The sequence below is a fragment of the Dermacentor albipictus genome, chromosome 2, assembly GCF_038994185.2.
Source record: "Dermacentor albipictus isolate Rhodes 1998 colony chromosome 2, USDA_Dalb.pri_finalv2, whole genome shotgun sequence".
In the NCBI taxonomy this organism is placed as follows: Eukaryota; Metazoa; Arthropoda; class Arachnida; order Ixodida; family Ixodidae; genus Dermacentor; species Dermacentor albipictus.
In genome coordinates, this window is record NC_091822.1 from 59,783,536 (window position 1) to 59,804,571 (window position 21,036).

General features: G+C 43.8%; 1 protein-coding gene across 1 annotated transcript in view; it reads right to left on the reverse strand.

Annotated features, from left to right (window-relative positions):
* LOC139055948 (ubiquitin-protein ligase E3B) overlaps positions 1-21,036 on the reverse strand; it is a 90,949-nt gene that overhangs the window by 63,593 nt on the left and 6,320 nt on the right. The window contains exons 2-5 of the mRNA XM_070533628.1: positions 19,944-20,076; positions 18,168-18,285; positions 4,062-4,126; positions 1,522-1,578 (exon numbers count right to left, since the gene is read on the reverse strand). Of these exons, the coding sequence (XP_070389729.1) occupies positions 1,522-1,578; positions 4,062-4,126; positions 18,168-18,285; positions 19,944-20,060 (357 nt within the window). The 5' untranslated portion in view covers positions 20,061-20,076. The remainder of the gene's footprint in view (positions 1-1,521; positions 1,579-4,061; positions 4,127-18,167; positions 18,286-19,943; positions 20,077-21,036) is intronic.

The window sequence follows — 21,036 nt, forward strand, 5'->3', positions numbered from 1 at the left end:
AGGCAAAGATACAGCGGGTGCTCGCTTTCATCCACAAAATGTGAATACTGCCCAGCAGCTCTCTCAAGGAAGCTACTATGCAGGCTACTTCAACTGCAGTGACAAAGCAGCTCCCACTTGCAACAGGCATGGCTACCAAGCATACTGCAGTATAGCCACGCAATTGTGTATGTCTCACTCGCAGTTGCAAGCAACACGAAAAAAGTGCTTCCCTGTCCGTGTGATGTCTTCTGTCAAGTGGTGTCCTTTAAGCAGTGTCTACAGGAACACGGGCAGGCAAAGTACGAAAGTGAAATGCACATAACCAGACTCCCAAGCTGACAAATACGATGGAAAATAGTTTATTTCTGTTCGCGACATGACTGGGATTCATTTAGAGTCACGTTTCCTAGCTCTGGGCTGTTATACAACATTGCTTTTCTTCTACACATGACCGCCAGCATAAAGATCAACATTAACTGCAGTAGTAAAGCATGAGAGCTTAAGATCATCACCACAATCACCCCTTTTTAAAACCACTGCAGGAAAAAGGACTCCCAAGGCTCTTAAACAGGTGGAGTTCAGACCAAACCCTTCGAGTAACGTAGGCCAATCTCTTGCTACAGCACCTGCAGGTGCCAGAAGAATATGAAGGCCTCCATGTTTTGAACACCACCTATTGGTACCCCTGCCTCACATCAAATAAGCCAATCAAATGCCTGTTGTTTTCCTTGTTGTTTCAATCCATTTGATCTTATACTCAATTCCATCCCAATAGACTCTCAGTTATCTGCTCTGTGTTTTACAAAACCTGTCCAACTCGACGTCTTCACTTACTCTGCCTGGAATATCAACCACCCGCATTTTATCCAAAAATGCCGCCTTTCTAGCCCCTTAACGTAACAGCTGTTGCTTTCAATTCCCCACCTCACTGCGAGGTCCTTTCACTTCCCTTCAGGTTTCTTTGTTATCAAGCAACTTTCAGCCCCACAAGGTCCTGGTCCCACACAAAGCACAGCTGACTTAATCCAAGTACGCAGCTGCTCCCGAAATGCTGTGGTCGCCGTACTGATTACGATTGCAGGCCTGACATGTCCACGTTACTAATGCCTCTTGAACAAGTACTTCACACAGGCTTATACTCTGTTTCATACATAGCGTGCAATGCTGTGGAGGCTAGCAAGATTTCTTGTCGAAGCTGCGTTCACAATAAAATATAGTTCAGTGTTTCTTTTACCAGCAATTATGTGCAAGTGAGCTTTATTTATGCTAAGTAATAAATTTAAAAAATGCTTAAACGTTAAATAAACAATTTTTTATACAGCTGCTACAACGTTTTCTTAGATCATATAGCTTTTTGGGCAGGAAGGGGGGGGTGCATTTGCCACTTCTCTTAGCAACTCACATGCAGGCTTGTGTGAACATGTACGGCTACGAAACTTGACGACAAAATGTGTGGAGTTACACATTTTTGATTGACAAACTTCTTGCATTGCTTCCACAGCTCCACAGATCCATTCCACTGGTGCACTAGAAACTCACCTGTAACGTGTCTGCATCCATGCTGGCAATGACGTACCGGCATAACCTTTCGAACCTCTGCATAAAAGAAATGAAGATAAAATCAGTACAGTGGACTTACATTAATTGGACTCTGGTTAATTCGACATTTCAGTTAATTTTGATCCCGGCCGGTAAATATGCATTTCTATGGGCCCCAACTTTCGTTATTTCGATCCGGAATTGGTCTTCGCCAGATAACTTGCACTTGACCTGTCAGCGCACATGCACTTGACTTCTATGGTGAGACGACTCCATTAGTAATGCCTTTAGCGGCTACATCTGTCTCTGCAAAGCTAGGGAACAGTGAATGCTTTGAACAAATTACCGCTTCAAGTCAAAAATGCCTATTTTCGGCGTCCCCTGGGGTCGTCTTAAAGCAATAACCAAAGCTCACAATGTCCGACTACGGAATTAGCCCAATTCTAACACATGCCTTCTTTTTCTTTTTTTTCACTGGAGAAAATTGGGCAGAAAGCTGCCTCTGCAGTGCAATTGGAATGCGAAACCAGATCGCCTTTGCGATGTTTGTATGCTTTGCCGCATAACATTACTGTACTGTGGCACAGCCAACACTATAAAATAGTGCGGCAAGGCCGACTTCAAAAAACAGGCCACCATTGTGGAAAAGGTATTAGACCCTTGCCCACTTTTCTCGCTAAAAGATTGGGTGCACTTTACATTTCTCCTTTGTTTAGGGGCTTTAATGTGAATTCTACACTAGTTTTCTTCTTTGGACACATAGAAAGCGGGTGCGTGTTTGATTCAGAGGCATGCTAGAATAGGGTAAATACTGCCAAATGAATCAGCGGTGTGTTCTGGTGTTTTTTTCCGAACTTGTTTAATTCGACCCGCCGGATAATTCAATCAATTTTAATAGTCCTTCCAGGGTCTAATTATTGAAAGTTGACTGTATAGCATCAAGATATGTGACGTGCATTAAAGAAGAGTGGGCTTTACAGTTAAAAAAGATGTTGTGCTACTAATTAGCGAAAGCCAGGACAGTAGCCCTTGAATAGAAGTCTCAGGCCAAACAACCAACACATGTGAGGTGGTGTGTCATGCAGTGTTTGAAACTCATGACTGCTGCAAGTTCTGTCACCAACCTTTTCCTTGACTGTGATTTAAAACTCGTGTGCTCAATCTCTTTCATTCTGCGACTTCAAACCGGTTTCTCTTTCACAGCAAATAGCTGTGAATTCCACGTTATGCACAGTGTTTTGTTTTTTCGCAACAAACAAGTGTGGTTTCATGCTGACTATCAATCACATGTTAAAAATTATACCCTCAGCAGGATCCAAATCTGAGCCTACCGTGTGGATAGGCCCAACTTTGGGCCTATTCTACTGTGAGGCTAATTTTGCAGTTCGCAAAGTGGCACACAAATCAGCACAGCTAGTTGCAACATTCACCACAGATATCTTTCTCGGGGCACGTTGCTTGCACAGAATATGTGCTTGTTAGTCGTGGTATGCTCATTCAATGCGACACACAACGCACGAGTGGCACATTACTGTCTTGGCTGCAATTTTAGCAATAGCTTTCAGAACTTGAAGGAGTGGGAGAAGGCTGAGGCCAGATAGAAAAAAATGCAAGAAGAGGTGACCCTTTGCCGCTTAAGGTGTACAGTTTGCCAAAACCTTAATTGTGCTAATTGGGGGGAATTTTTCTTTTTTTTGTGCTACTTGAGCATGTATTCATTCCACAATTCCATAGTGCTAGCAACGAGACTGCACAACCTGCCAACATGCCATCGAAGTGCTGACTGATTCTGCATCTTGAAAATCCAGCTTTAACCAATTTTCTGCAACCTCAGCATTGGTGAAAACATAGTGCAGCAAAACAGATCTCGTAAAATTTCTCAGTTCTTTTTAGTTGAAACGTTTCAGTGTGTTTTGTTCTGTCTATAAATATCTGCATCTACAAAAAAACATTTTCTTGAAGTTTAATGCTTATGGCTTATTATTCGTATGTGTGCAATTAAAATTTGCAGAAGCCATTTAGACCCTCGTTTAGAATGTACAAGGCAAATTTCAAAACTTGAACTTCCTTGTGTCGGAAGACAGCAACATGCAATACTGGCAGAACAATGTCTGTTATATGACGTCTGACTTAAGAAAATTAACTGCTCACAGTAACAAACTACTACTATCTTTTATCAGCGATTCCACCAAAAGGGTTCCAAGAGTTTACTGTGACAATGAGTCAGCAGCAACAATAACACTTACAAGTGAGCAGTAGATACCCCAAAAACGTATGAACATTCACTCTTACAGCAAGCCTCCATTACATTTTTAATACATATACAATATAAATATGCAATATGCATATACAATATGTATTTGGAGGCATTGAAAATCATCCACACAAGACTGAGTAAAACATGTGAGAAAGAAAAAAAACTGCACACAAAGCTGACATTACCTGCCTCATACGGAAGAATGCGTGTCACAAAGACCAATTTCAACATGCTCACAATACAATTTAGGATTTAAAGTAAGGAAATCTTTTTCAGGCCATACCTCCTTGTCGACTTTGGGTTGGAATGTAAAAAGGAACTTTCGGGAAGCACGGAAGACATCCAGGGCTGTATAGAAAAAAACAAAGATATGCTCAGTCATAAGTGCAACTGTAGCTATGCAAGTTATCGAAATTCCTAGACTTACAAAACATTATTTGCAAAGAATGACAGAATGTGTCTACTCTGGACCTTCCTTTTCGTTTTGTTTGGCTTCGTAGCAGAACTCATTTCAATGTATTCATTCCATGGTACTTATATATGCTGTTCTTCATGTGTATCTAATGCAAGCGACCTTTCTTATGTCAAGTGTGTTACTTACAGTTATAATATAAGGACATCTCTTTTGGTACATGCGTATGAATACAGATCTTTATATGTACCTGTGTGTGCATATATATGCATTAATCCACACATGTGCATGTACACAGTAGACATCCATCAATTTTACTCCAGTTAATTCTACTGTTTGATTTATCTTGGTCTCAGCTGATGCCCACACATTTATATGGGCTCAAAATTCCTTTATTTTGATCTCAGAAGTGGCCTTCACCAAATAATTCGAACTTGGCTGGTCAGCTTCGCCGCAATACAGTCATGTTAAGCGGTGAAGCATACACAATTTCTTGCGGTGAAGCATACTTACACATGCCATGGCATATGAGCCACCTGCAGTGGCAAGTACACGCTTGGAGGTTGGAAGAAGAGGAGAATATTTTTGGTGTCTGGTTCCAGTAAAAATGTTGACTCCTAGCTGTCTCTGTTGTATCGCCTGTAACATTACTGGTGGAGGTGCTGGGTAAATGCATCTTTGCACCAAGTTTCCGCCGTAACTTCTGGCACCTTACAGACAGCCACAGCTCCCACAGCAAGAAACAGCCGCTGCCTGCAAGGACTATCACCCGAAGTCAGTCCCTTGTTAGCAATACTGGAACTAAGAATGTCAACGACCACTGTAAAACGGGTAAGTCAAACCTACGATGCCCAGTCTGCTCTCCGGCATGTTTTTTTATGCAGCACAGACACCCAGACTGTTCCATGGAGATGCTTTTGAGGATGTTGAAGACTGGCTGGACCACTTCGACCGGGTTGCCAGCATCAACGAGCGGGATGATGTTCGCAAGCTGCGGAGAGTTTACTTCACATTGGAAGACTCAGCAAAGACGTCGTATGAGAACCATGAAGCTTCCCTTGCAACATGGCAAGAGTTTACTCGACAGCTTCGCGATGCATACCACAACGCCAAAAGAAAGAAGAGAGCTGAACAAGCCATCTTTTCTAGGAACTAGCAGCCAAAGAAGACAGTTTTGATGTTTGTCAAGAACATGCTTCGCCTTTTCAGGCACACAGACCCTGCAATGCCCGAGAAAAAGAAGGTGCAACATTTAATGCGTGGAGTCAAGGAACAGCTTTTCGCCGGACTCATACGCAATACACCAACAACCGTGGCCAAGTTCAAGAGTGAAAAAAACACGATGGAGCGTACTCTCCAGCAGCAGTTGTCACAGTACGAACACCATGACATTACAGCTACTCCATGCTCTATAAAGTTCGACGGCGAGAAGCAGGCCCTCATAGACTTCACACGTAGTGTTGTGCAAGATGAACTGTGGCAACTCCAAGCAGCGAGACCAATGGAACCCCAACCACCTGCAACAGCACCTACGGACGGCATCTGGAGTGAAATCAGACAAGCGGTGCAACCACTCACACCATCAAGGCCTGACATCCTCGCCCTAGTATATGCGGTGGCTTTGAGGGCTCCTGTGCCACCGTCTACAGACATCATGCGGACAGTGGACCAGGCACACTCTGTTCCGGACACGCCTTCGCATACACTACCTAGCTCAAGGTACCCCGAATGTACCTACGTATCTACCACCCGGCTCAAGACAAAGCATTACTAAGGTAAATGTATGGCACTCGTCTGCTCTGCTACCATTGTGGCGAAGTGGGTGACGTGTACCGTGACTGCCAGTACCGCCAGCTAGGTCTTTTCACGGCTTTCACCTTTGCAGTTGCAATTGCAGTTGATGCCCGTGATCGCGAAGACAGATTTTATATTACTCCTTACGTCCTCTACGAGTTCAAGGTCCTTTCTTTTGAATTATGCTCAGCGCCAGCTACTTTTCAAAGAATGATGGACACCATTCTCTCTGGGCTGAAAATGGACACCATTCTCTCTGGGCTGAAATTGCAATTGTGTCACGTTTACCTAGATGACGTAGTGGTCTTTTCAGACGCATTTGAACAGCACGTCCAGCGGCTGCAGGCAGTTCTTGAGGCAATTCGAATGGCTGGACTTTCTTTAATATCCTAGAAATGTCTTTGGGAACGAAGAACTCAAGTTTCTTGGTCATGTTGCGAGCCATGCCGCCATCCTCCCCGACCCTAAGAAAACGAGTGCCGTTGCCGATTTCTGAGGATTTGAGCGTACTACCGCCGCTTTGTCCAAATTTTTTCTGAAATCACTGAACCCATCAACCAACTTATGAAAGAAGGCGTCCGGTTTGCTTGGGGTCGGGATCAGCGCCACACTTTCAATACCCTCCGAAACCTTCTCCAGGCCCCACCTGTACTCGGTCACTTCGATAAGAATGCCAACACAGAGTTGCACACATATGCCAGCAACGTCCAATTTGGAGCTGTCTTGGTTCAGTGGCAAAATGGGGCCGAGCATGTGATTGTCTACGCAAGCCGCACATTATCCACTGCCAAGAAAAACTACTCCACGACAGAAAAATAATGCGTAGCCCCTGTCTGGACCATAACAAAGTTTCAGCCATACTTGTACGATAGCCCATTCATAGTAGTCACCGACCAACATTCTCTTTGCTGGCTCGCAAACCTCACAGATCCCTCAGGGCATCTGGCATGATGGAGCCTTCAACTACAAGAATTTGACTTCACCATCATTCATAAGTCAGGACACAAACACACCGGTGCTAACTGTCTCTCACATGCACCAGTCGGAAGTCCCCATGCTGACCTTGAAGGGGACGACGCCTTTCTTTCTGCCATATCAGCAACTGACTTGGCTCAACAACAATGCAATGACTTAGAGCTCAGCCCTCTCATCAACTACCTGGAAAGGCACGCATCAAGTCTTCTTTGTAGTTTCCCACACTCACTAGCCTCCTTTTGTTTCCGGGATGGCGCCGTTTATGAGAAGAAGTTTGACCATGTGCAAGCTACATACCTGCTAGTTGCACCAACTTCGCTTCATGACAATATTTTACATGCCTGTCCTGATGAACCATCATTCAGACACCTAGGCTACATGTGCAAGTTGGAACACATTCGCTGCTCTTACAACTGGCAGTGTCTCGCAAAGACTGTGAAGCAGAATGTTTGCACACGTTGCAACTGCCAATGATGTAAGAATCCATCTGTGCAACCAGCAGGACTGCTACAACCAACAGCCACACCAAAGACACGATTTCATCAGGTAGGTATGGACTTACTAGGATCATTCCTCATGCCTTCGTCCAGAAATCAGTGTATTGTGGGCACTACCAATTACCTAACACGGTACTGTGAAACAACAGCACTCCCAAAAGCTACCGCAGCTGGCATCGCCCAATTTTTAGACCACAACATCATCCTCCGTCTTGGAGCACCAGCGATCGTCATTACTGATGATGGGACGGCTTACACTGTAGAGATGCTACAGAAAGTCTTGAGGACAAGTGGCACTGCACCTCGTAAAATGACGGCTTATCACCCCCAAACAAGTTAACTGACTGAACGCCTGAACAAAACGATCGCAGACCACAAGACCACACGAAATGATTGACCCCAATAACTGGGACGATATCCTCCCTCACGTCATATTGTCCACATCACAAAGACGTGGACAATATTAAGAATAGAAAGGGGCCACTCTCATAGGCCATATTACGTGTTTCTGAATTGTAAGAGCATACACGCACCATCTGTGGTGACAGTACGACCACCTAGACACCTAATAAGCATAGTGGCAGCCATTCAGAGCTGTTTCTGGTATTGCTGTGGCGATTTGAGCCCTCGTTTCACTTGCCATGCATGCCTGTATAAGACCGTTAATGAGGCCTAGTACACGTTCGTTAATTATACACATGTGCACGTTCCATTCACCAAGAAATGGATAAAAACCATCTGTATTTCGGGGAAGCTAGCGAGAAGGAAAGCGGTAAAATGAAAAAAGCTTCAAAAGTCTAGGGGGTCATTCAAAGCCAACAAAAGAGCAGATAGGTCTATCTAAAGCTCTGAAGGCCAGTTAGTAAACTACTTAGGTGTCTCGGTGCTCGCACTGTGAGCGGAGTTGGCGCATGAGCGCGAGTAAATTAAGGAACAGGTATTATGTCCCGTAACAGTAGCACCTTTCCCCAATTGATATGTTTCGCCGCATAATACCGCTGTAGAGCGGTGGAGCTAACTGTAAAGGCACTAATTTCAAGTGAAGCAACAGCATGTTTCGGCATTTTAACACGACATCGTTAATGGCCACATGTAGCAAAAGAACTAATGTCAGCGTCGGACGTCGCTTGGCGAAAAATTATTCCGAACCACAACCACACAGACCATCCTAGTGGTGCACAGGCGTGACCCAACTAATTGAATTCCTCAAAGTAACATGCGTCAGAAAAATCGTACAGCACACTCTAAACACAATCTACAGACATGATAGCGTCGGGTTGTAACTTGGGTATACGAGAAAACTGAATTTTATTATTTCAAACCGGAAACACAAGCTCCTCTTCCAGCATTTCTATCATCGACAGGGCGGCCATGACCTCCAAGATTTGCGCGCACCAATTTCGAAGGCTATGGAGCAGCGTGCCCGTGTTCTTGCAACACCTCCAGATGGCACTCACCTCCGCTGTGACTTTGTCTACAGGAAGGGTATAGCAGCATAGGGAGTGACCATAAACGCATTATTTTGAATATGGGATATGTAGTTTGGAAAGAGAGCAAGGAGTGCATAATGGACAGTTCAAATTTAAACTATGAAAAAATAACATATATAGTCACTAGAGTCGAGGAAGAACTTGGCAAATGGCCAAGTAAAAAGTGGGAACATGGTGAGCTAAGTGTAATAACGTCAGAAATACGGAAAGAGAAACAACATGTTCGTTGGAAAGGAATAAAGAAACCGAAAAGCTGGTGGAACAAAGAGATACGAGAAGCGATCGCGGAACGACAGAAAGCATCTCGAGAGCACAGACAGGCGAAGAAGGTGCAGTTGCCACAGGATGAAGTAGCCAGTAAATGGGTATACCGGGAGAAAAGGTCTATGGTTCAAATACTGGTGCAAGCAAAGATAAAAGGTGAAAGTGCACGTTGGTTGTCAGAAATACGTGAGAAAAAGAAGGCCGCACCTAGAATATTTTGGAACCACGTAAAGTTATTAGGCAGGAAGTCAACAACAATAAAACAACATATCCTAGAAAAAGATGGAAACAAACTAGAAGGGAAAGCGGCACTAAATTACATCAAAAAATCAACAGCCGAATCTTTCCAAGGCAATGGCGAGGTTGTATTTGAACAAAAAAAGAGCAGGAAAGAGACGCAAGTGAAAAAGGAGTTCGTGCTGACAAATTTCAACTGGAAGAAAGCGGAAGAGAAAATTCCTAAGCGCACAGTGACAGGGCTAGATGAGGTTCCCGTTGGGCTAATAAATGAACTAGGATTAAGAAGTAAGGAACCTCTGGTGAAAGCAGTGGAAAAACTTTAAAAGACAGACGAATATCAGATACTTGGCGACAAAGTAGAATGAATTTAATTTATAAAGCTAAGGGGGACAAAGATAGAATTCACTCGTATAGACCGTTAACCATTACATCGGTAATATACAGGCTAGCAATGCTGGCAATCATAAAACTTCAAGCACGGGCAGAGGATAACGGCATTTTAAGAGCTTCAAAATGGCTTCAGAATAGGTAGGCGTTTGGATGATAACTTGTTTGTTCTTACTCAGTGTATTGAAATATCAAGAGTAGAAAGCAGACCGTTAATGTGGCCTTTTTAGACATTACAGGAGCATATCACAACGTAGACCGCAACATATTGTGGAATATTATGGAAGGGGAAGGCTTAGGTAACGATTGTCTACAGCTTTTGAGAGAGATTTACCTAGAAAATACCGTTTGCATTGAATGGGAAGGGATGAGGAGTGAGGAGAAAGTTCATATCAACAAGGGACTGAGGCAGGGGTGCCCTTTATCCCCACTGCTGTTTATGATGTACATGGTGAGCATGGAGAGGGCGCTAGAAGGAAGTAATATCGGGTTTAATCTCTCATACAAACAGGCGGGTACAGTAGTAGAGCAGCAGCTTCCAGGTTTATTTTATGCGGACGACATTGTGATGCTTGCTAACAAGCAAAGTGATTTCCAACTTCTGGCTGATGTCTGTGGACAGGAAAGCAACAATTGAGGTTTGAAGTTTAGTGTTAGAAAATCAGGTGTTTTGGTATTCAATGAAAACAGTGAACAGGCAGTGTAGATAAAGGGCCAGAAAATACCTCGGGTAACAGAATATAAATACCTTGGTATATGGATAAATGAAGGCAAGAGATATATGGAAACACAGGAAAAAACAATAACAGTGAAGGGGAAGAGAAATGCAGCCATAATAAAGCACAGAGCGCTATGTGGATACAATAGGTACGAGGTGCTCCGAGGTATGTGGAAAGGTGTAATGGTTCCAGGAATTACTTTTGGAAATATGGTTGTTTGCTTTATATCAGGGGTGCAATCGCAACCCAATGGCAACCAAAGGTCAATGGGTCGCCTCACATTGGGCACTCACGGAAAGACTACAAATGAAGCTGTGCAGGATGATAAGAGCAGGACTAGTTTTGAAGTGAGGGAAGCTCACAGCAAAATTGATTATGAAGAATGGCTGAGGAATATGGAAGAAAGTAAATGGGCTGGGAGAGTGTTCAGGTATCTGTACAGGAAAAACATTGATTCACAGTGGAGGAAAAGAACTAGGAAGCTTACCAGCAAGTATGCGGCCTGTAGGGTGAGCAACACAGCAACAAAGAATGACAAGCAGAAAGTCAGAGAGGCTGAAACAATCTCATGGGTGGTGGAAATGGAAAAGAAACCTGCCATGAGTAACTACTTAAGAGGAAAAAATGAAATCAGGAAAGAAACAACTTATAACTCAAAGGGAAGCTCATTAATTTTCAAAGTGAGATCACGATGCCTTAGGACACACACCTATTAGCCCCGAGAACGAACTACAGGGGCGCTGTGAGCGCGGCTCGCGTGACATCAGGGCAAGGACTCGCGCCTGTCGTCTGCTACAGTTCGGGCGGTGTCCGGGTGCGTTCTGCGGTGTTTTCGTTTGCTCGCCCTCGTTCTCACTGCTTGAGTACTTATGGCGGTCGTCTCAAATATATTTTTACGATGTCTTCATTCGCGAAAGTTTATTCAAAGAGCTTATTTCTTAGATAACAATGCAGCTCTCGATGGCAATGCTACAGTGCCAGCCGAAGGAGTGCAGACCAGCTCATTGCGGGTTTTTCAATCGCCAACCGCAAACATATAGAAAATAAGAATCCAGTTATGATACCATACCTGCCGCGGTGCAACGAGTATGTCGAGGCTATATATGACTTCTACAACAGTTACAATCCGCTAAAACAGGTTTGTTCATGACGAGTATGTTCATGGTGCAATATCGAATTTTTGCCTTTCTTCAGAGAAACGCTCGGCAGTAACACGAGGACTTAACTAATACTGCAGTTAGTTTCTACAAGCACAACTTGCTTCTTTGACTGCTTCTTAAAATTAGGCGCTTCTTCACATGTTTATTTTAAGCGGTGGTAATTTGAAGTAATGTAATGAAGGCTTATGTCTATTTACAGAATACAAAATGGAATGTACCAATATATATTCCCTTTTCTGTGCTACACGTTCAACTCACTTGAGAAATTTACTGGTGCTTGTTCCTTGAGGAATATACATGATGAATTTGTTTGGCGAACTGACGCAGGCTGCTCGGCCCAAATTTTTTAGAGAAATTTGCCTTTTGGGCCGTATGGCTGCAGCCAGAAAGAAGTTGAAGCGTCAATCATTAGTAGTACAGGACATATTGAAGATTTAATTCCCCTGTGAAGGGTCAAAAATCCAGTGAATATATATGTAAGTCTTGTGGTGTTTTCTTTATGAATGTTTGCGATTGGATTGGAGCAAACTTTATTTTGCCTGCAGTTGGGCGAGGTCCTCTTTTGTGTACCGACCAAGCGAATAGTTCTCCATTTGCATAATTAAACAACGCTGGATCGAGACATGGTGAGACAGAAAGTGCTTGAATTTTCCTTTTCTAGGCAATCTAAGCTGCGCTGTAGTAGCTCGAGAATATTTTAGCCATTCCAATTGGAGCTGTAAAAAAATGCTTTATGGTTTCAATTCCAAATTGTAGTGAACTGATGGGTTTCACGAACAAAGCGTGCCTCGCCATACTGACAGTCGCTTGCTACCGTTTCGTGCTACCGTTGCATGATGGGTGTGCCATACTGTCGATAAAGGCTACTGAGGGCCACTATGAAACATTTCATCACTTTCAGTTGAGTGGCTCTCTATCTTAACAACGAAACTTTTCTCTCAGGTGATTGCTACTATGGTGTTTGTGAATTAACTATGTAAATACTCTACATGACGCGCCGTCATGTTAGCAGCCATGAGCAATTCGTTTTTTGGGGGCCTGTTTCAGAAGGGGATGAAAGTAGCAGCAAACTTTTTCATAAGAAATGCGCACCTAACTATTTTTTTACGCATTAATGAATGGCCATATTTGAATAGAACAACACACCTGAGTAATAGGAATCATGATGACAGCTTCGCTGGACAGTGTCTTTCTAACATCGGATAACATGTTGACGCCAATTACCAAATTTTTCTTCCACGTAAAATGCAATGCCTCTCATAGCTAAATACTAAAGGAATGTTAAGTGCTTAGCGAAGCATCATGCACAACTTTGCGCGTTGAATTTGCAGATATTCTTTTTTTAGTTAAAATTTACCAATAGACACGGGGCATATATGCATTGCGAAACCTAGTAGACCCCTTTAACGCTACTTAGCTTGCGATATCCAAGCCGCAAAGTTTCTCCACTCACACGCTTTTGAAGAAGAAACTGTGGTTAAGGTATGGCAGCTGAAAGAAACCGACGTATTCTTCAATATGTACGGCTCGAGCCACCCGTACCCCAAGCATACACGAAAGGAACGAGCGCGCGCGGCAGCCGAGCGAGCCGGAGCGAGCAGCGTCCTGGCCGTGACGTCACTCGCGAGAGGGCGCCACTCCTAATTCTCGCCGCTAATAAAGCGAGATATAAGAACGAAGAAGAAGCTTATGCTTGCTGCAGTAAAGCTAGCGAAACGATGGAGCATGTTTTATTACAATGTGAAGACATCTGCCCAACGGTCAATTTAGGCACCACTGGCCTTGGGTTCAGCGAAGGCAGGCAAAAAGTAAACAGGTCTACAATAGACATTAGTAAGAGGCGATAGGAAGATTGATGGAAGAAAAGTAGGGAAATGACAAAAAACGGAGGCGTACAAAAGCAAAGTTCACAATAGGGGGTCAGGAAATTTGGTTGTGGGAGTTTGTGCATGTGTGTGGGTTTTTTTTTCTTTTTCCTTTTTTTTAACCTAGGTAGAATATTAGACAGTATAATAGCAAGAGCTTGGTGGCGCAACCCACTGCCCCGTTCCAAAGGGGAAGCTCATAGCATCAGTCCATCCATCCGTTGCATGCCGTTTCTACCAGAAAGCTCGCCTTCGTGCATAGCGTTCGGCGCCAGCGCTTTCCGCTAAACATTACGGTTACATAAGCTGCAGTTGCTGGGAAGCACGCGAAGCAGTCAGGGATCTTGGGATGCTATCTTGTTCTACTCTTAGGAGGAAGCTTTAGCTCGGGCCCAAATCCGACGCGTCCTATTCAAATATGTCTCAAACGCAAAAATGTTTTTCTGAGGTAACCCCTGGACTAATTTTAATGAAATTTGTTGCATTTGGAAGAGAAAGTTAAATTCTAGTGACTGTTGGAAGTGGAATTTCTATTTAGGGGCTGATAATTTTTTTCAGATTTTAAATAATTCGAAAGTATGAAAAAAATAGAAGCACGAAGTTTACAAATAATTAGCTCTGCATCAAGAACAGATATTGCATAACTTTCACAGTTTTAGTACACGAAAAAGGACGACAGACAGAAGTACAATGCAGACACAGCGCTGTGTGCGCATCGCACTTTTGTGTCTTGTCCCTTTTCGTGCACTAAAACTATAAATGTTATGGAATACGAACATGCCCCAACTTACGCTCTTTCAAGATATCACGGTTTTGTAAACGGCATCCGTTAGAGAATTCAAAGGGGACAAATTCGATATGTCAATTTATAGCCTACATGAATTCATTACATTGTGGACAAGGGGTCTGCAAAAGCTGTATTTTCATATTGTTAAATTTTTTGGCATTCATGTGTAACATATCAATTTTTTCCACTTTAAATGTACTATTAGATGCAATTCACAGAATTGTGATATCATTTTTCACTGCTGACTTACAGAGTTGTAAACTTGGTAGTTTCGTTTTCTAAAAGTTTTCTATTTTTGCCAATTTTGAATAAAAAATTGACATAAGTGAAAAATTCGAAACCAACAGGCCCCATTGCACCAACCATGTACCAGGGCCCTGAAACCATAAGTGGCACACCTCCAAGAAGAGTATGAACATATGCATTCACACATCAAGACGTGCATGCGTTTCGAGTCTTGAAAAGTGCAAACTTAAAGTTGAGGGCTATGTCCATTGGCTGCCGCTACATTTGTCCTTCACCTTGCACTGACCATGTTTTAGCCTTAGTTTTAGAAGTTACTTCTGCTGTTGGAAACATTCGAGTGGAACTGATTGCTCTGTAGTGCCGTCACGATAAGAGGTGAACCCACTTTCCGAGAGCTGTTATTAACTTCTCTGAAAACTGAATCAAACCAGTAAATGCAATTTTTTTTAATATATTCAATTAGTGCTGTGCTTGTAGCATCAGCTTGTCAGCTCTTAAACACTTGTACAACTAAACCTTGATGTAACCAAATGCTAAATGTAACAAACTATATTTTTCAAAACTTGGTGTCTGTTGAACGTAAGATATTTGTGCTATCAGTTCTGTCTGCCAAAGGAGGTCAATCACCACATGTTTTAAAATCTACAGCAGACAGTTTGACAGCTGGGACAGAGTTCGCATACCTGCACGCAATGGTATACAGGCTGGCCTGCTCGGTGCAGCACACGATCACATCCACTACTACAAGAATGTCACGCACAGCATGGCGGATGTTTTGACATTATGTTTCAATAAAGCCATTCAGCAGCTGCAGGATACTGCACCCAAAATGTTGCTGATTTTCTAAAACCGGAGATATTTTTTCACTGAGATTACCATATATTTACTCGTACAACGCCCTCATGTAAAGTCCTCATGTAAGGCCCACACCGCAACCTTAAAGCACGAAAATATGGAAAATAAATTTCACTGAACATCATGTGCGGACTCTTGTGCTAGTTAATTTCCTGCATGCCGCTACAAGATGGCACTAGACTGCATCCAAAAGATCAGTCGGCGACTGTAAATGTACTCTTAGTCGACCACCAGCGGTTGCCTTTATTTGCATAGCAGTCCGAATGCAGTTTGAGGCTCCAGCAGGTATCCCGAAACCATAAGGTCCGCATCCAGAAAAATTTCAAACAAAAGAAAAGTGAAGGGCCTAAAGGAGCAAATACGGTTTGCTCTGTGCATACAATGCCAAATCAAATTCCATGTTTAGCACCCCAAAGCAGCAGACAGGCCATGAGGAACACCATATTGGAAGACTCCAGTCGAATTCTGGTGAACTGGGTTTATTTGATGTGGGCCTACAACTAGGTGCATGAGCATGTCTACCTTCTGCCCCCATTGGAATGAGGCTGTGGCAGCAGGGTATTGCACCCACGACCTCGTCGTGGGTGCAATACCACCACATCGGTGCTCATATGATGTTACACATATCCACAGCAGGAGGGAGACAAGAGAGAGAGCAAGGTTTCCTTTCATTTACGGAGGCAAGCACATGGAAAGGGACGATACACGGATGCCAGATTTCAGCATGGGGGCCTCCGAGTCGTGGAACGGGGGCAGGAGCCACTACACCATTCGTGGGCTAGTGTGAACGCAATAAGCAGAGAAAGTGCACACCAATTACTGCACACCGGTACAAATTGACGTGAGAAGGTTTTTGAACAAACAAAAATGTGACAATTGCGTAGCTGCAAAGGAGGGAGGGCAATTGAAGTACGAGTCTACTCCCAACAACCACAACACAAATTTATGGCTATGCTGTCAGCTTGCACAAATCTGTTGTGCTTACTATACAGTAAAAGCTCGTTAATTCGAGTTTTGCGGGGATGCTATGAAAATTCTAATTATACAAAATTCGAACTAATGAAAGTCAGCGAAAAAAATTGCTCGGTTAAGGCCCGTATATAGTCCGCCGTGGCATGAGCGCGCGCACACACACACGCTACGTCGCGTTGGCGTGAAGAACAATGTTTATACTTTGAATCACTGGTGCAGCCAATGTAACCGGACGCAGCCAACACGGTCCGACATGCCCGGCATCAAGATGGCTCTTGCTCCATCTGTGCATTCGTCGCGCTGACTGGTGCAAAGAAAAAAAAATGTCGCAGTTTTGCCCCAAAAACGAAGAATCGATTGCAATAGCAAATTAGTAGATAGCTATATGAAGTAAGGATAGCAGTTTTATCAGCCATATAAGCTTGTAAACATTCATTTACTAACTAAATTAACAAGCCCAGTATTGCACATGCACAGGTAAGCATGAACACATCTCGCGCTATGACCACAGAAACTCTCTAAAAAACGCTGGAGTGAGGAAACGCGGCAGTAACAGTGAGTGAATTGACCTAAGTACAGCTCTCACTTCAACGTAAACAAAACGTAGAATGCGCATCGCATATGAAGCTACCGACACTACGCGCACTCTGCAAACATCGCAGATCGCTTTGAAGATGAGGCCCACGCGGGCACGCACTTTGGCTGTGTCGCACATTTACCAGTTGTGCAATTGGAACCGACCAGCAATGAAGTAATATCACTTCAGCAGAAATCCTGTTTCGACAATTAGGTATTCAAATTCTAAGGCAATGTCTCACATGTTCCAGTTATTAGAACCACACAGTGCTGAAAGTGCCACAGTGCTACCCCATGAGATCTCCATTTCCGTTAAAATAGATAGCCCTGTATGCTGAAACCAAAACTCTGCTATCCGTAGCAGCCTATAGTAGTACTAAGCGTACTGAATGAGTGCGAGTTTGAATTAGTGTAAATCTTTCACATGCAATGCAGGATCCCAGCTTGTTTGTTCCATTGCACTGTTTCTTATGGGGTTAACGGCTGCCAAGCAGTGACTGTCAAACGGAACTCTTTTCCTTACGGTTTTCATTCCAGTTCAGGGAAAACGGTGCACAGTTCTGGTTCACACCTAGATATTAGATATTATGAATTTGAATAGGCTTATGACTGCATAATTGTTCTTCAGGCCACAAGTAGCTACAAGGTAAAAATAATGTTGAGGAAACGTACTTCTGAAGGAATACATAGTTTCTATAGCAACCGTTTCAGTTTATAAACCAGTGTTCAAAAGCAATTGGATAGCTAGGAATCGTTTATCAGTTTCAGCGATTATGCTAGGCGTACCACCAGCTGATAACTATCAGACGGTCATTAACAATAAACACGAATGCATTCCTAACATGCCTGCTTCCCAGTTCCCCAGAATAAAAACCGCCATAACCATATTGCCCCTTCTATAAAACCCCAACAAGCTAGCGTGAGTTTACAATTAAGGTAGCATAGTTGAGCCACAAGTGTCGTCAATGCTGGATGAGAAGTTCCAGAGAAACTAGCCAACGTGAATAGAAAATTGTTAGTCATATACTTTTTTCATTCTGGAGTGAAAAAAATTCATTCTAGTTCAGTTCCAGTTCAATACACTTGGCCAGGCATTTCATGACACTGTAAAGCAGCTGTGACGGGCACCTGCACGCATCTAATTTCATACCTGATGTGGCAACAGGGACGTTGGGCTCTTCCCCATCGCCATCCCTGAGGACGGAATCAAATTCTCGCCGAAACTCGGTCCGAAGCCGCTGCCGGACCAAGAAGCCTCTGATGACTGCCTGCCAAGGCAAAGGTTAAAAAAAAAAGTCATAACTGTACTGCTTTTTGTTTCATTTTTATTGTATTGCGAGTGTAGAATGTGCTAAACGTATTTATTCTGCATTTTCTCAGCAAATGCCTGATGTGGGATCCAACCAAGTAGTAATTTACAATTTCATTGTTTTTTGTTGCACTCCTGTGCAAATATATAAGATTTCTTTTTGATAAGTTACCCTCTGCCAGTTTATCTTATACTGCAACCAATATACCATATTGTTATGCGGTGCTTGCGCATGAATGTGACAATGGTGCCTTAAGCACAAATTAATATCCTCAAATCATTATTAAATCCCCATATAAACATTTACTATTTACTATGCAGTTGCGTCGTTGTCGACCTGGTATGCTAAAAAGGTTTCAGTGACGCACAATAGTCAAGTCAATCATTGGAGTGAGCGTCTTGTCGGTCTCGCATCGACCCAGCGTTGCCGCACCTTACGAGTACATGCAGTCAGGAACGTGCTGCCACCACCAGCAAGTGAGAACCAATGCTGCAAAAAGACTTCGTCAGCAACGTGATGTACTTAAATGTCGCCCAAGTGTAATGCATGGATATTTAGTTAAATTAGCGAGCCATTCATGAAAGGCGGCAACTACCCGGCTCATGGTGCATTTCGGACAACTCGGATGATGCCCTGGCCACTTTCTCTTTTAAAGTGGAGTTGCAGTCTTGCACTATGCACGTTTTTGGCACAGCACCGACGACGAGCTACCAGTAGAGTTTCAATGCGGTGCCCGGCACAAGTGTTTGCAACAGCGTCCGTCTGAGTGCTTTTCTTTCTTTTTTTTTTCGGGGGACTTTCCAGTGCACGGCCATGCACACGACCCATCCAAAACGTTTTGCAACTAACCCGCTAGGGCAGGGCACATGCATCGTCGTGCCACGAAAGAGACACATTGGCACAGCTGTTCCACCACTGCGGTGTACCGATCCACATAGGAATGAAATTTCGGCCACACTGCTTATCAGTGTTGTAGCCGTCGGGTCTCACCAGTTTCAATTAGTCTGGAACACACAATTAGCCTCGAACTACACTAAACTTAAGCCAAGAGCACACGTACGCTATGCCTGCTGCGTCGTGCAATAAATGGCAGTAAGCATCTACAAGAGATGCGCACACTCGCAGTCGCTCCTGGCTAGATGCGCTTCGTGTTGAGCTCTACAAAGTGCACAATCTGGATTTCTCTAATATCCGTGCAGGAAAAAGCTGGTCCAGATCACACTGGAGCGCGCACCCACCCAGTCTTCCCAAGCACTTACAGCTTCACGCCCTTGCGTCTGCAGCCGGGTGCCACAAAAAGCCTACTCACCGTAATGCCGTAGGCTGATCATCCCCACTCTATTATCACCAGTGCTCCTCCACTCCATTAGAATGGAGGACAATGAAGGCAAATGGGAAAGGTAAATATTTTGCTGCAAGTACCTACAGCCAAACTGTCTTTCTGAAAAATTATTTCTTTACTATATGTTCCCGAGAAATACCCTACTCAATCCAAGGCATTTTTGGAGTTCAAGGAAATGTGGTTCAAGGCCCACTTATGGATAAAGCCGGTCACAAAGACAACTTGACAAGCTGCAACCCAAAGAAGGGGTGCGCTCATGCCTTGAAGACCCTACCTGGATGGCAGAGGCCGCCTGGTCTCTCCGGCGCTCATGGGCCCGCTCAATACGTGCTGCCTTGGCCTGCTCGAGGAACTGCTCCTTGGAGGCGGACTTGGCCTGGCCAGCAAACATGATGCTCCCTCCAATCCTGGGCACATGCAGAAAGAAGGGGTAGGAGATGGGGAAATACTAAAGGTGCATTCACACTGGCGATTGACAGAAGTCAGCCAACCGACCGCGACCGGCAACCAACAAGTAACTCGCGGCTTCCGACCTTCACACTAGCAAGCGCAACCAGTTCATTGCCATACCGAAATGTCTATAAACAAACACTGTATGAGATTACACATTGCCCAGATAACAATATAAAAACAAGAGTACTCGTCCCATTTATTTTTACAACATTTAATGTCACCATTTCGCAAAAGCTTTGCTTCGCACACATTCCAATATGTGCGCTACATCTGCATAGCTCCCTTCATGCCAGGTATAAAGGTAAGCTGCCAGTAGTGAGTTAAGACCACTTGTCATGTACACTCCGACCCATCTTTATTTGTCTGGAGATTTCCTTTCCATGATCAGGGCCTCCAGCGACTACTCAGGCTAGACAAACAAGATCTTGCACAGATTCCAGAAGCAGACTACCAACCACAAGTTCTCTAACCAGGCTGCTGAGAATTACCCTATTATTCTGCAGATTATCCCTCAACCCTACCTTTAGGTTTTGCCAATCAAACGGTCTGTCTTTTTTGGCCCATTGCAAAACATTACCTCCAAACTTTTTCCACAACATTGCAAGGCACTCTCTAAATTGAAAACTGCACTTTTATTTTTGGCAGATTTGGCAATCTTTTGGCACATGCAGGAGTATGGAAAAGTGCAACTTCGACAGGAGGCATCTTCGAAAATACCCCTTCATGCATGTCGGGTTTCCTCAACCAAATGACGTAGGACCTGCACTTTGGCCAGCATGGCTGCGCAATTTTAAAAGGCAGCAACAGTGAAGACTTGATTGACAAATTCTGTTGGGTGGCTCAATTTTGCACTGCTTTAACGATGCCTGAAACATTTACCTATGATTTAAATTGAGCACAGTTTAGATTGTCAT